We start from the raw sequence: 13,550 nt of genomic DNA, 5'->3' as shown, positions 1-13,550 counted from the left end.
AAGAAAAATCTCAGATAAACAGAAGCAACGAATGGTGAGAATAGTCAGAGTAAACCCACAGACCAGTACCTAAGACCTAGAATATCATCTTGCTGCACATGGAGTCACTGTGCATCGTTCAACCATTCGGCACACTTTACACAAGAAGATGCCATATGTAAGAATGAGGCAGAGGAAGCCTTTTCTCCGTCCACATCACAAACAGAGCCGCTTGAGGTATGCTAAAGCACATTTGGACAAGCCAGCTTCATTTTGGAATAAGGTGCTGTGGACTGATGAAACTAAAATTGAGTTATTTGAGCATAACAAGGGGCATTATGCTTGGAGGAAAAACAACACAGCATTCCAAGAAAAACACCTGCTACCTACAGTAAAATATGGTGGTGGTTCCATTATGCTGTGGGGCTGTGTGGCCAGTGCAGGAACTTGGAATCTTGTCAAAGTTAAGGGATGCATGGATTCCACTCAGTATCAGCAGATTCTGGAGACCAATGTCCAGGCATCAGTGACAAAGCTGAAGCTGCCTCAGGGATGGATCTTTCAACAAGACAATGACCCTAAACACTGCTCAAAATCCACTAAGGCATTCATGCAGAGGAACAAGTACAATGTTCTGGAATGGCCATCTCAGTCCCCAGACCTGAATATAATTGAAAATCTGTGGTGTGATTTAAAGAGAGTTGTCTGTGCTCGGAAGCAATCAACCCTGAATGAATTAGAGATGTTTTGTAAAGAGGAATGGTCCAAAATACCTTCAACCAGAATCCAGACTCTCATTGGAACTTACAGGAACAGGAAGTGTTTAGAGGCTGTAATTTCTGCAAAAAGAGGATTTTGTTTAAACAATTATTGCACTTTTTTTTGTAAATCCAATAAACTTCATTTCATTTCTCAAATATCACTGTGTGGGGTCTACATGAAAAGGGCGCCGGTAAAAAAGGGCGCCTGGTGGAGCCCATATATATACCAACTTCGGCTACAAAAAAGGCGCCTGGTGTAGCCCATATAAACTTTGGCTACAAAAAAGACGCTTGGTGTAGCCCATATAAAAACTTCGGCTACAAAAAAAACAAGGCGCCTGGTGTAGCCCATATGAAAACTTCGGCTACAAAAAAACTCTGGGATGTGTTAATTACTATTCCCCCTCCAGGCCGCCATGGATAGTGGGGGAATGAAATAATTCGGCTTCCAGCGCTTGTAGCCCATATACAAATTTCGGCTAGAAAAAAACTCCGGGATGTGTTAATTACTATTCCCCCTCCAGGCCGCCATGGATAGTGGGGGAAAGAAATAATTTGGCTTACAGTGCTTGTAGCCCATATAAAAACTTCGGCTACAAAAAAAAGTCAATAATATGGGCTACAGAGGGGCACCTTACTTTAGCTGAAAACAATATGGGCTACAAAGGGGAGCCCACTTGTAGCCGAAAACCTTGTAGCCGAAAAAATATGGGCTACAAAGGGGAGCCCACTTGTAGCCTATACCAAAACTCAGGCGCCCTTTTCTACACCTTGTAGCCCATATTTCTGGAAATAACATTGATGTCTATGGCGGCGCCCTTTTCATACAGGCAGCTCGGGCGCCCTTTTCAACCGATCCCACTGTGTGTGTCTCCTATATGATATATTTAACTGACATTTTTTACCGTAACAACCAACTATTTATACAGGAAAATCATGAAAATGAACAAGGTTGTCCAAACTTTCACATCCCACTGTATATATTTACCACTGCTTTCCTGGGTTGTTGTATATATTGTGTGCTGTACATGGGTTTGTATTATATTTGCATTCACGGTTGTATGTATGCTTGCATTATTGCTTGGCTATAAAACTTTATATTTGCACCATATTCCTTGGTTCAGTGTCTGTATACTGCAAACTGTGGTCAAATCCCTGTTCAGGCTTGTGACAGTACCCCATAATTTCTGATAGCAGTCCCAGGGGTTTAATCACAAAAAGCCGATAACATTGCCCGCCGCGCAGCAATGTTACTGGTCTTTTGTAAATCAACCCTTTGGTCTCTGCAACCTTAGCCATTCTATAATACCACCTAATCCTGTGTCTTTTTTGTTTCTCCAGACACTGACTGGCACGCTCCTGTTTGCAGTATCCACAGCTGTGTTGGGCTCATTACAATATGGATACGGCATTGGAGTCATTAATGCACCACAAAAAGTAAGACATTATTTGAAATGTTTATAGTTTCTTTAAAAATTGCATATTTTTGTATAAGTGGGTTCTTGAGTCCCTGCCCTGTCAGTCTCCCCGCAGTCCCTGCCTTGTCAGTCTCCCCGCAGTCACTGCCCTGTCAGTCTCCCCGCAGTCACTGCCCTGTCAGTCTCCCCGCAGTCACTGCCCTGTCAGTCTCCCCGCAGTCACTGCCCTGTCAGTCTCCCCGCAGTCACTGCCCTGTCAGCCTCCCCGCAGTCATTGCCCTGTCAGTCTCCCCACAGGCACTGCCCTGTCAGTCTCCCCGCAGTCACTGCCCTGTCAGTCTCCCCGCAGTCACTGCCCTGTCAGCCTCCCCGCAGTCATTGCCCTGTCAGTCTCCCCACAGTCACTGCCCTGTCAGTCTCCCCGCAGTCACTGCCCTGTCAGCCTCCCCGCAGTCATTGCCCTGTCAGTCTCCCCACAGGCACTGCCCTGTCAGTCTCCCCGCAGCCACTGCCCTGTCAGCCTCCCCGCAGTCACTGCTCTGTCAGTCTCCCTGCAGTCACTGCCCTGTCAGCCTCCACGCAGTCACTGCTCTGTCAGTCTCCCCGCAGTCACTGCCCTGTCAGCCTCCCCGCAGTCACTGCCCTGTCAGTCTCCCCGCAGTCACTGCCCTGTCAGTCTCCCCGCAGTCACTGCCCTGTCAGCCTCCCCGCAGTCACTGCTCTGTCAGTCTCCCCCTGTCAGTCTCCCCGCAGTCACTGCCCTGTCAGCCTCCCCGCAGTCACTGCTCTGTCAGTCTCCCCCTGTCAGTCTCCCCGCAGTCACTGCCCTGTCAGTCTCCCCGCAGTCACTGCCCTGTCAGTCTCCCCGCAGTCACTGCTCTGTCAGTCTCCCCGCAGTCACTGCCCTGTCAGCCTCCCCGCAGTCACTGCCCTGTCAGCCTCCCCGCAGTCACTGCCCCGTCAGAGGGTGACAGGAGGGGAAATTCCCACAAGCCTGCCTCTTTCTGTATGAAAATGTGACTTTACCCAAAAGTAAAATTTTTCAAGGAGTGAAGAGGAATGGACAATGTACAGAGGTGGTGGACATACCTCTCTGCTTACCTAGCTTTGCATTGGGCCTTAGGTCAGGTATACTTTAAGTTAAGTGCTTTTTTGGCCCTGAGGCAGCAGAAGTATAAAAAAATCACTAAAATAGTAAACTCATTCTAGGAGGAGACAAAATATCATCTACTCCACAGGTGAACCCTTCCAACTATTTGTGCTGTGGAGAACTTTGCTACAGTAAACAAATTTGCTATTGTGTTCACAAAAAAATGGTGGTGTGACATGAATGGTTCATTCTTATCTCCAGGCTCTTTACATATCTTAGGTTAGGTACTCCCGGGGTCTTAGGTCCACATTTCAGACCCATTATTTCATGTTAAAGGGGTCCTACAGAACATGGAGGAAGGATGGAAAAACTAAAAAGTCTGGCAGGTAGATATTGATGTCAAAGCCGCCTCTCTGCAAGAAACACAAGAAGACAATGGCCAAATCAGCTCACTGTCACCCACCCACAGTTGAATTATATGTTTGCCACACCATAGTAGTTAAAAGCTTATTCAGTCAGTTAGGCTTTTCTGAAATAACAAGACATACAGCTGTGTCAGGATTAGGATTATGCAATACTTTGAGTGCAGAAGTGCAAGTTCCACATTAAGGGCAACTATTCGATTATCAGCAGGTTTACAGACCTGGATGAGCTAAGTGTTATGCAACTTTCTCGGTATATAGGAACGGCAATGTTCTATGAATATCTAACTGACACATTAACACTTTACTTGCTGGTTCACATTTGATATATTACATTTCAACAAGAAACAACTGTGAATATATATCTGGGTCAGCAACAGAAGCCACTGGCACATGTACATAAAGAGAGTTAGAGCAATTGTATTTTACCAGTCATAAATTTTGATATATAACTGCAACACATAGTTACAACTGTTTTAACATTTTTTTTTTCCTTGCAAGGTTATTGAGGATCACTACATAAGAGTACTGGAACTGCCAGAGCGTGACAGGAGTGCGAATGCGACGGAGCCTGTTCATGCTGATGTCACTATGTATTGGTCCCTCTCGGTATCAGTGTTTTCTCTTGGGGGTCTTGTGTCCTCGTTCTTTGTTGGATGGGTTGCAGATAAATTGGGAAGGTGAGTCAATAATAACCTATGTACTCGTATGATCGTATGCTTGCACCACTATATGATTGCTGCTGTTAAAACTTTCATGGCCAGAGCAGTTTTTAGGCATTAATAACCTAGGCAGTTGCTTAATGCACTGCTTGCCCAAAAGCACTATCTGAGTTATTAAAATGGCTGCTGCTTACATTGTGGAAGGGATATTTTGGAACAAGTGGTAGTAAAAGTTTAGCTAGCTCAGAGATGTTTGTGCTAACTAAATTCAAAATTGTTAAAGGTCTGGGGGGAAGGGGGGGGGGGGTGCTGGCCATGTATTGCATTTCTAAAGCAGCAAAGTGGTCTAAAGCTACCCTATGACTGGCTGTGGAAGTTCTCATTTATTCAGTATTTGGAGAAAATAATCCAGTTCAGTTCAGCTGTAGCACTGTCATACAGATCATAGGTATTCCTCCCAACTTTTTTGTTCTTTGGCCACTGAATACTTTTTTGCCACGTAGAGACACACCTGTCCTAGCTGACGAGCTTCTTCATTACTCCATGCACTGTAAAGAGTTCTGTACCTGGAACAGTGCACTGGCGTAGGGAGGGGGAGGTTACCATTACCCAGAATCCCCCCCCCCCCCTGTGATGCCTGTAGTCCTGTGTCACAGACAGTCTGAAACCCAGCTAAGCTAAGCAGCAGTGCCCGCAGCAAGTATGAGCGAGTCATCAGAGCTGATGACTCATTTTTCATTCAGCTCACTTGCCGGGGATCTGTGCCTGCGAGTCAGGAGATGATCTCCTGCAGAGTTTGCTTGTACAGAGGGCGGGCTACTCAGCAATGTGGCTAGCGTCTGCTAAAATGGAGCTAACTCCTCCCCCTCCATAAAGCAAGGTCTGTTCCTGCTGTACATGTGTTTGGCTGTATAAGTTGTAACTTTTTTTAACTTGAAAGCTCTGTATATATTCAACCTTCTAGTGTGCGTCTTTCTCCCCCTTGCAGTGCAGTGTGTGTGTGTGTGTGTCCTGTGTGTGTGTCTCATGGGCTTCCTCGACTCTCCATGTGGCTCTCTCCCTCTGAGTTACTACCTCTCCTCCTTGTGTTTGTTTCCCCATCTCTTTCACATCTCCCCTTTCAAGTAGTTGTTCCTTTCACATGGCCAATGTCACTGTCTTTCTGTGACCCGACCAGGGGTCCCAGCATGTCACACCTGCAATGTGGCTTCCTCTCATTTTCTGTGTCATGTGGTTTCCCCTCCATCTCTGTCACTATCCCCGCTGTCCCTGGTTCAAATTCGCCGCTTCGAGAAGCCCTCAGAAACGTGTCTTTGAGTGCTTCCAAAGATAGGCAGCTCTGTAATATGCGAACACACTTTTGTGCATGAGCAGTATGGAGCCACCTGCCTTCGGAAGCACCCTGGGACACAAGTGCTTCTGGACCTTTCAGGAATCCCCCCCTTAAAAATCCTGTGTTTGCCCCTGCAGTGTGTGTAATGAGAGGAACTGAACATTTTGCTGAGTTGGAGACTTGCACAGCTACCTGCATACAAACAATCATTAACACTTTGTACTCAAAACATGCTTACAGCAAGCTAGAACTTTAGTAGCAATAAAAACAACTAGGTTATAAAAATTGTAGTTGGTTGCAAAAATGAAGGATCTTAGCTTCCACTATGGACTGCAGCATTTTGTACTAGACCAATTCATCAGCATTGAAGTGCTTGATGAATTGTTGGGATACAAACTATTCACCATCAGATTCTGCCTTACTACCACTGGAAGATTACTTCTGGCACTTACTAGCTTACTACAACTCCTTCTCAGTCAATGGCTCTGATTTAAACCCCTATTCTTGCTAGGCATGCCCACTGGGACATTTGATATGCTAAACAAATACAGACCAGGAATTTTTTTTCTATAGCAATACCAATTGGATGGGCTAGGTAGTGCTGTTATGTCAGAAATTACTAGCTAGGTAAACTGCATTGTGAACTCTAATACACATAACAAATAGAACAAAGTGCAGCAGAACAGATAAGCCAGTACTGGTATATGGCAAAAAATAAAATAAAAATATTGACTTCAGTAGTTGCTCAGAGACTGCGTGGAAAGACTCCTTGATTATCTGCAATGAGAAATAATTTTACATAATCAAAGCAATCCACCAGTGTTTATAACGTTAAGAATGCAAATAAAAATTACAGATACATTAATATAGATAAATGAATCTGTAGTGAGAGCAATATGGAAGCTGCCATCATTCTTAACTTTTAAAAATGTTGATTTCTTGGGTTTAACTTTTTTGCTTGGGAAGTGTCTGAGTCACACACTTAGAACAAGCATAAAGATAGTGTAGTTAGAGTGGAGTCTTAATTGTTCTTGGTAAATTACTAACACTAGAGGCACATGAGTAGCGTATTTTAGAAGGAAGTCACCAATGGCACATGAGGTTTTCATGAGAACAAAGCCCAGAGCTAACCTAACCTGATGTATATGGAGAGAACATCATACACCTCATCCCTGGAGGTTCCCTCTGGTTTCCAGGCTTCCTATTCTTTCTTTGGTGGATCCCTTATTCCTCAGTGCTTCTGAGACAGTTGTGAGGATCCTGCAGCCACAGGCCACCATGGCCTGCCCTTCCAGTAATTGGCTCTATATGAAGAAATGGAATGGCTTTAACTGACAGAGCATTTACTTACTTACTACCACTATGAACAGAAGCTGTGGGCTGAAAAGACATTGGAAGACATGGGCGCCCACCAGGCTGGTGGAGAAGAGGTCTGGAAACTAAAGAAGAGGACCATGGACCAGAGGGAGCTTTCTTGGAGAACTCAGTAGATGATTTTCTCCCCCTAGATTAGTTTTTTCCACCTTTTTTTAAGCCTTTAGTGATCCTTTGATGAATAAGTAAAAAGAGTAATGTATGTGTACGTGTGAAATAACTTGTGTTCAGCAGTTCGGAGGTGTGGTTATTTAAGTTGAACAACAGTCTGGCATAACATGTACCGGTAGTCTCCTGACTTTTCATTGTTGGTATATTTTTTGCTACCTGCCTTTGACCTAAAGTAATGTTGTGTGTGTGTGTGTGTGTGTGTGAATATCATAAATAATTCCTCCTCTCCAATCCATCCTCCGGTTGCAGTTCTCAGTGTTGAAAGCAGCCATCTTGAATTATAACATCCGCAGAGATGAACAACAATCTTTCAGCATACTTATAAAAGTATCGTAAATCTATTGGAGCAGGAGAGAAATGTTAGCTGTAGCTCCACTTTAATGAGGCTAAAATATGCAGTATGTAAAATGTACTGCTCTATAAACACGGGAGCCAATGTTTAGTATGAAAAACAGCACTTGTAAATACTGACACAGCAGTTTTAAAAGGGGTTGGGGGGGGGGGGGGGGACCTACAAGAACAAATGTTAGTTTGCTTTCCTGCAAATATTTGTAAAAAAAAAATGTAATTGCCTTTAAACAATCTCTATAATTTAAGCTGTGGTTCTAAATTTTAGGATTAAAGCCATGATGGTCGTGAACACTCTGGCAGTCATTGGAGCACTTCTGATGGGGTTGGCTCCACTGGGTCAAGCTCATGCCTTGGTTATTGCTGGCAGACTTATTACTGGACTTTACTGTGGTAAGTGAGACCATTTGCAAATCTTTACTTTGCATATGTAGCAGAAATACTTTTTTATGACTTCACCATTGTAGGGGTTTATACGCTAAAGGAGACATTTTCTCTCTCCTATGTGCCCAGTCAAAAGTTCCCAAAAGGCACAAAGAATATGAACCCCCCTTCATTGAGTATTTGGGGTGTAAATGTATACTTTGGCGAGTCAGCCCTCTAGTCTGCTACAACCTGGATTTTACTTTCACAAATTTTCACCAGAGGAAGGATGACTGTAGAGTAAAAGTGTGCAGTCTGTGAAGGTTATGTTATATGCTAATCCCCAATACTGTCATTTGTTTATCCTTACTACAACTTTTTGTGTTGTAAATGTTTGCTCTGTGTTGCGGCAATTCTTGCTGCACCTGCTTTTTTTTAAAAGCCCTGTGAAATTTCCAAAACATGCTAGCCTATAACTTTCTGTGACCAGCTTTGGGAGTTCCCATCATTCAACCAAATAGCAGAAAGTGCAACCCCACTGGATCCAACCCCTACCTGCAATAGTTCATATACATTAGAAAAGAAGGCCCAATCATTCATCTTAAATTAGAACTTCCAGTGTTCATTCAACAATATTGGGTCCAATTCAAATTAACTTTTTCTCCTACGTTTTCTCCTTTGTGATATTTCACATTATAAATAATATGCTTTTATGCCACCAGCAAGCAAGAAAATATTCAGAATAATTTTGACAGTACTTTTTCACTTACTTTTTTGGTACTTTTTCAATTGCAGAGTGCTAAGGCTATTTTAACTAGAAATTGAAAAACTATCGTCTAGGAGAAAACTTAGGATGAAAAAGTGAATTGGATCAGACCCATTGTATGAGAAGAAGCATGATAGTAATTTTAACACAAAGGAAAATTCTACTTTTGCTGAGAAAATTGCAGTTCTCTTGCAGGTCAGCGCTATACATTGCAGGTCAGCGCTATACATTGCAGGAGTTCAGCAAAACTTAGTTTAGCTTCTTGATGTGTGTAGAAAGAAAAACAATTTATGGACAGTTTTTCATCAAAAAGCAGTGTGATGTTGTCTTGGTTACAAAAAATATTGGACATTTTTAAAATGTATAATTGGCTTTTGGGTAATTATTTTTAACAAAAGTATTAATACACATTTATTTTAATATTTTGATTTGATGGATTCAGAAATGATTTTCTGAAAAAATAAAACATTCACAGAAATCCTAAAAAATGTATTATTACTGACATTTTTTTTAAATGATCACAATCACAACAGCTACTGTCACCCCTTAGTGTAGATCTCATTGGCAGTGATCTGGCCAATCATTGCATTTGGTCGGATCCCTGGTGGCCAATCAGAGGTTTGTTATGCACTTGTGCAACAAACAAACAAAAAAATCTAGTGTTTGTAACTGATTTATGGGCAGTTCTGAAGGTGACCACGCACCATACAATTAAAAGATCCAATTTTACACCAATTCAATAAATATGATCAGTTGTACCAAAAAATTGAAAGTTTTTCAATTTATTTGAGAAATCTGATTGAATTTACCGTTTTTATTCGATATAAAAAGATCGGGAGTGTTTGAGAGAAAACTTAACATATGTGTGGTACATTGGTCAGATTTTTGAAATGTAATCAGTTAGAAAAATTGATTGCAATTCTTGAATTTAAAAGATATTTTAAAAAAATTGTAATGGTGTATGGCCAAACAATCTCATGGTGTATTCTCAGCATTAAGGCCACCTTTTTGCTGGGAATACACCATGAGATTTTTGGGCAGATAGATTGCTCGATAGATAATTTCCAACAGGTCCGATCTGGATTTTGATTGTTTTTCTGATCAATTTTTCATAGAAGTGAATGGAAATAGATCAGAAAACTGACTGGAAAATCAGTCGGAAAATCAGTCGGAAAATCAATCAGACAGTAAATCTGCTGAAAAATCTCATTGTGTATTCCTAGCATTAGACAAACTTGCAGTGATTACTACTGTTTGAGAGCAGAAGAGAACCAGTGAGATCAACCAGACTGAAATAGGATGACAGAGGCGCCAAAAAGAATAAAATACAGTACAGGTAAAAACATGGGAGGCAGCTGACACTATAAGTTATAACAGCCAATCATCTGTGCATAAAATGGAGAATGGATGAAACAAGCTATGGGTAACACAACTGGTTCTTATTTCAAAACCTTTATGTAGGTACTCCATTGCCCATTATAAACAATGGATTTATTGCCAACTCTTTTACAGTACTATTAGAATACAAATATAAGCAAAATTTAACTGATGTATGCTTTCATCCTTCTAGGTCTTTCATCAGGACTAGTACCCATCTATATCGGGGAGATTTCCCCAACAGCACTAAGAGGAGCTCTGGGGACTCTACATCAGTTGGCTATTGTCACCGGAATTCTAATCAGCCAGGTATACATTAGTAATTGTTATTCATGGAGCTATGGTGTTATTATGACAATGGGAAATATTGGCTGTTGGGACTTAAAGGGAACCAGAGAGGATGAAATATACATACCTGGGGCTTCCTCCAGCCCATACGCACGGATCGCTCCCACGTCGCTGTCCTCTGCTGCCTGGATCCGCCGCCACCGGGCCCCGTCATTGCCGCGAGTCGGCCAGTCGGCCGGCGGACGCGGAAAATTCTCCGCATCACAGGGTGCTCTCTCCATACAGATACGCATGTGGCTGCCTACTGCGCAGCCGCATGCGTATGGGTATGGAGGGAGCCCCTGTGATGCGGACAATTGGCCGCGGTCCGCCGGAAGTGACGGGCCCGGTACCGGCGGATCCAGGAAGCGTAGGATGGCGGCGTGGGAGCGATCCAGGCTTATGGGGCTGGAAGAAGCACAGGTATGTATAAATCATTTTCTATTTTGGCTGGCCATTCCTCTCTGGTTCCCTTTAAGAAATTTCTAATACCATACTTTGGACAGTGACATCACCAATTATGGTAGCTGACAGTGGCGTAGCTAAGGAGTTCTGGGCTCTGGTGCAAGTTATACATGGGGCCCCCCAAGCACTCTATACATAAAGATTGATACGGCGCACCAAAACCTGCCAAGGACAGCTGCAGTGTCAGAGGTGCAAAAAAAGGTATGCGGAAGAGTTTGTTAATGATTGCTACTATTTAAAGCATCTATAGAAGTGATTATTACCAGCACAGGATCAATACAGAGTTAATACTGTGGCTGAGAGAGGGGCACCTTGGGGCCCCTCTGGCCCAAGGGCCCCGGTGCGGTTGCAGCCTCTGCACCCTCTATTGCTACGCCACTGGTAGCTGTTGCTACCAGTGGCCGTAGTGGAAAAATTGCAGTGCACAGATAGTGTGCAGCAAATTTACCGATGCTAACAGCAGGGGGGAATCATGTGCCACCCATATTAGTGCAACACCCATTACAGGGGCTACACATTTAGTGAACAAAAAAAAATAGGGAAAAAACTACATGGGGATGCATCCCTTTAATATTACAACTAGACCTTTATGCATGTGTTCAGGGTGGGTAGCCAAGAAAGGTAGTAGTAAGTGGGCACCCCTGCTTTCTGTACCAAACCAGGCTGCATTGCAATGTGAGGTGGGAGCATGGCAAAGCTTTCAGCATTGCAACTGCCCTTGTCCCAGTGTTGCAAAGCAAGAGCAACTTCCCCATTTTCAAGTCCCCTCAGTAAGGCCTGGTTCACATCTGCGTTTTTTTACAGAACGTAAACCGGAACGTATACTGTACAAACGGAACATATGTGAAAGGATACAATGTTAACCTATTGGACCGTTCAAATGCGTCCATTGGTATGGATATGTTCCGTACGTTCCGTTTCCCGGTCCTAAAAAATGCAGCAGGCCCTAAATTTCCTGACCGTTCCGCCCAGCGGCATGGAAGCGAACAAAAAATGCTTTTGCAATGAAGAAGGAATGTTTCTTCACACTACGGGGGATGGGGAATGTGGGGACGCAAGCCTGAGCGGCGGGAGGGTGAGGGAGGATGCTGCAGCCGGGCAGGTGGATGAGCGAGGGTAACCGGGCCTTAAAGAGACTCCGTAACAAAAATTGCATCCTGTTTTTTATCATCCTACAAGTTCCAAAAGCTATTCTAATGTGTTCTGGCTTACTGCAGCACTTTCTACTATGACAGTCTCTGTAATAAATCAATGTATCTTTCCCTTGTCAGACTTGTCAGCCTGTGTCTGGAAGGCTGCCAAGTTCTTCAGTGTTTGTGGTTCTGCTATGCACACTCCCTCAGGGGGAAAGAAACACACAAATGATCTCTTGAGATTCAAAAGGATGCTGTATACAGCCTGCTTGTGTATGGATGTATTTTCTATGTGTGGACATACTGTACATCAACCTACTTCCTGTTTTGGTGGCCATTTTGTTTGTTTATAAACAAACTTTTTAAACTGTTTTAACCACTTTTAATGCGGCTGGGAGCGGCGAAATTGTGACAGAGGGTAATAGGAGATGTCCCCTAACGCACTGGTATGTTTACTTTTGTGCGATTTTAACAATACAGATTCTCTTTAACCTCCCTGGCGGTAAGCCCGTGCTGAGCACGGGCTATGCCGCGCAGGGGGATTTCTCAGGCCCTGCTGGGCCGATTTGTTCACTTTTTGTTTTGCAACACGCAGCTAGCACTTTGCTAGCTGCGTGTGCAGTCTGATCGCCGCCGCTCCGCACCGATTAGGTGCCTCCGCTCGCCGCGCCGGCCCCCCCCCCCCAGACCCCGTGCGCTGCCTGGCCAATCAGTGCCAGGCAGCGCTAAGGGGTAGGCCGGGACTCCCAATGACGTCACGACGTCGATGACGTCGGTGACGTCATGCCGCCCGTCGCCATGGCGACGGGGGAAGCCCTCCAGGAGATCCCGTTCTTTGAACGGGATCTCCTGATCTCCGATCGCCGGAGGCGATCGGAGGGGCTGGGGGGATGCCGCTGAGCTGCGGCTATCATGTAGCGAGACTTTGACTCGCTACATGAAAAGAAAAAAAAAAAAAATTAAAAAAAGAGTTTGCTGCCCCCTGGCGGATGTTTTGCAAACCGCCAGGAGGGTTAAGTACATTCCTAAAGGCCGGCGGTAGAGGCTTCCATCTTCAGCTGTAGCTCTGCCTCTCTGAAATCAATCTCCGCTAATCTCCACCTCCTCTCCACCCCTCTCAGTGAAAGAAGACTGAGAGGGGCGGGGAGAGGCAGTGATCAGCAGAGATTGACTGCGGAGGAGGCAAAGCTACAGCCTAAAGCTCTGCCTCTTTGAGGAAGTGATGTCCTGCGAGCCCAGGAGCTTTGCAGGACTTACTCCTCTGTAATTAATCTGTCATCTGCCGCTGGGATGCTGCCATTTCACTTAGGAATTAACTCTTAACAAGCTGGTATGAGAAAATCAGGGAAGAAAAACAGACTTCAGAGTTTTTTTTAAAGATGCATACCTTTCTGTAACTTGTGCTCTCCTATTTCATCGCCGTTCTACACCAAATAGTTTTTGTACGATTTCAATTTTAAAATCGTGGCTGCCATCTTGGCTATGTTATAACTTCTGGGTCACCCCTGTCTTCTCTGTTAGAGAAGTGCATCACTGAATGAAGCAGGAAGAGGAAGTGACA

At 44.1% G+C, this 13,550-nt stretch overlaps 1 protein-coding gene across 1 annotated transcript in view; it reads left to right on the top strand.

The window, feature by feature from the left end:
* SLC2A2 (solute carrier family 2 member 2) overlaps positions 1-13,550 on the top strand; it is a 96,552-nt gene that overhangs the window by 39,655 nt on the left and 43,347 nt on the right. The window contains exons 2-5 of the mRNA XM_068281013.1: positions 2,082-2,177; positions 4,172-4,350; positions 7,827-7,951; positions 10,258-10,373. Coding sequence (XP_068137114.1) covers positions 2,082-2,177; positions 4,172-4,350; positions 7,827-7,951; positions 10,258-10,373 — 516 coding nt within the window. The remainder of the gene's footprint in view (positions 1-2,081; positions 2,178-4,171; positions 4,351-7,826; positions 7,952-10,257; positions 10,374-13,550) is intronic.

Source organism: Hyperolius riggenbachi, chromosome 4 (genome assembly GCF_040937935.1).
Source record: "Hyperolius riggenbachi isolate aHypRig1 chromosome 4, aHypRig1.pri, whole genome shotgun sequence".
Classification (NCBI taxonomy): Eukaryota; Metazoa; Chordata; class Amphibia; order Anura; family Hyperoliidae; genus Hyperolius; species Hyperolius riggenbachi.
The sequence above is the reverse complement of the archived record's forward strand: the minus strand, read 5'-3'. Positions and strand labels throughout refer to the sequence as shown.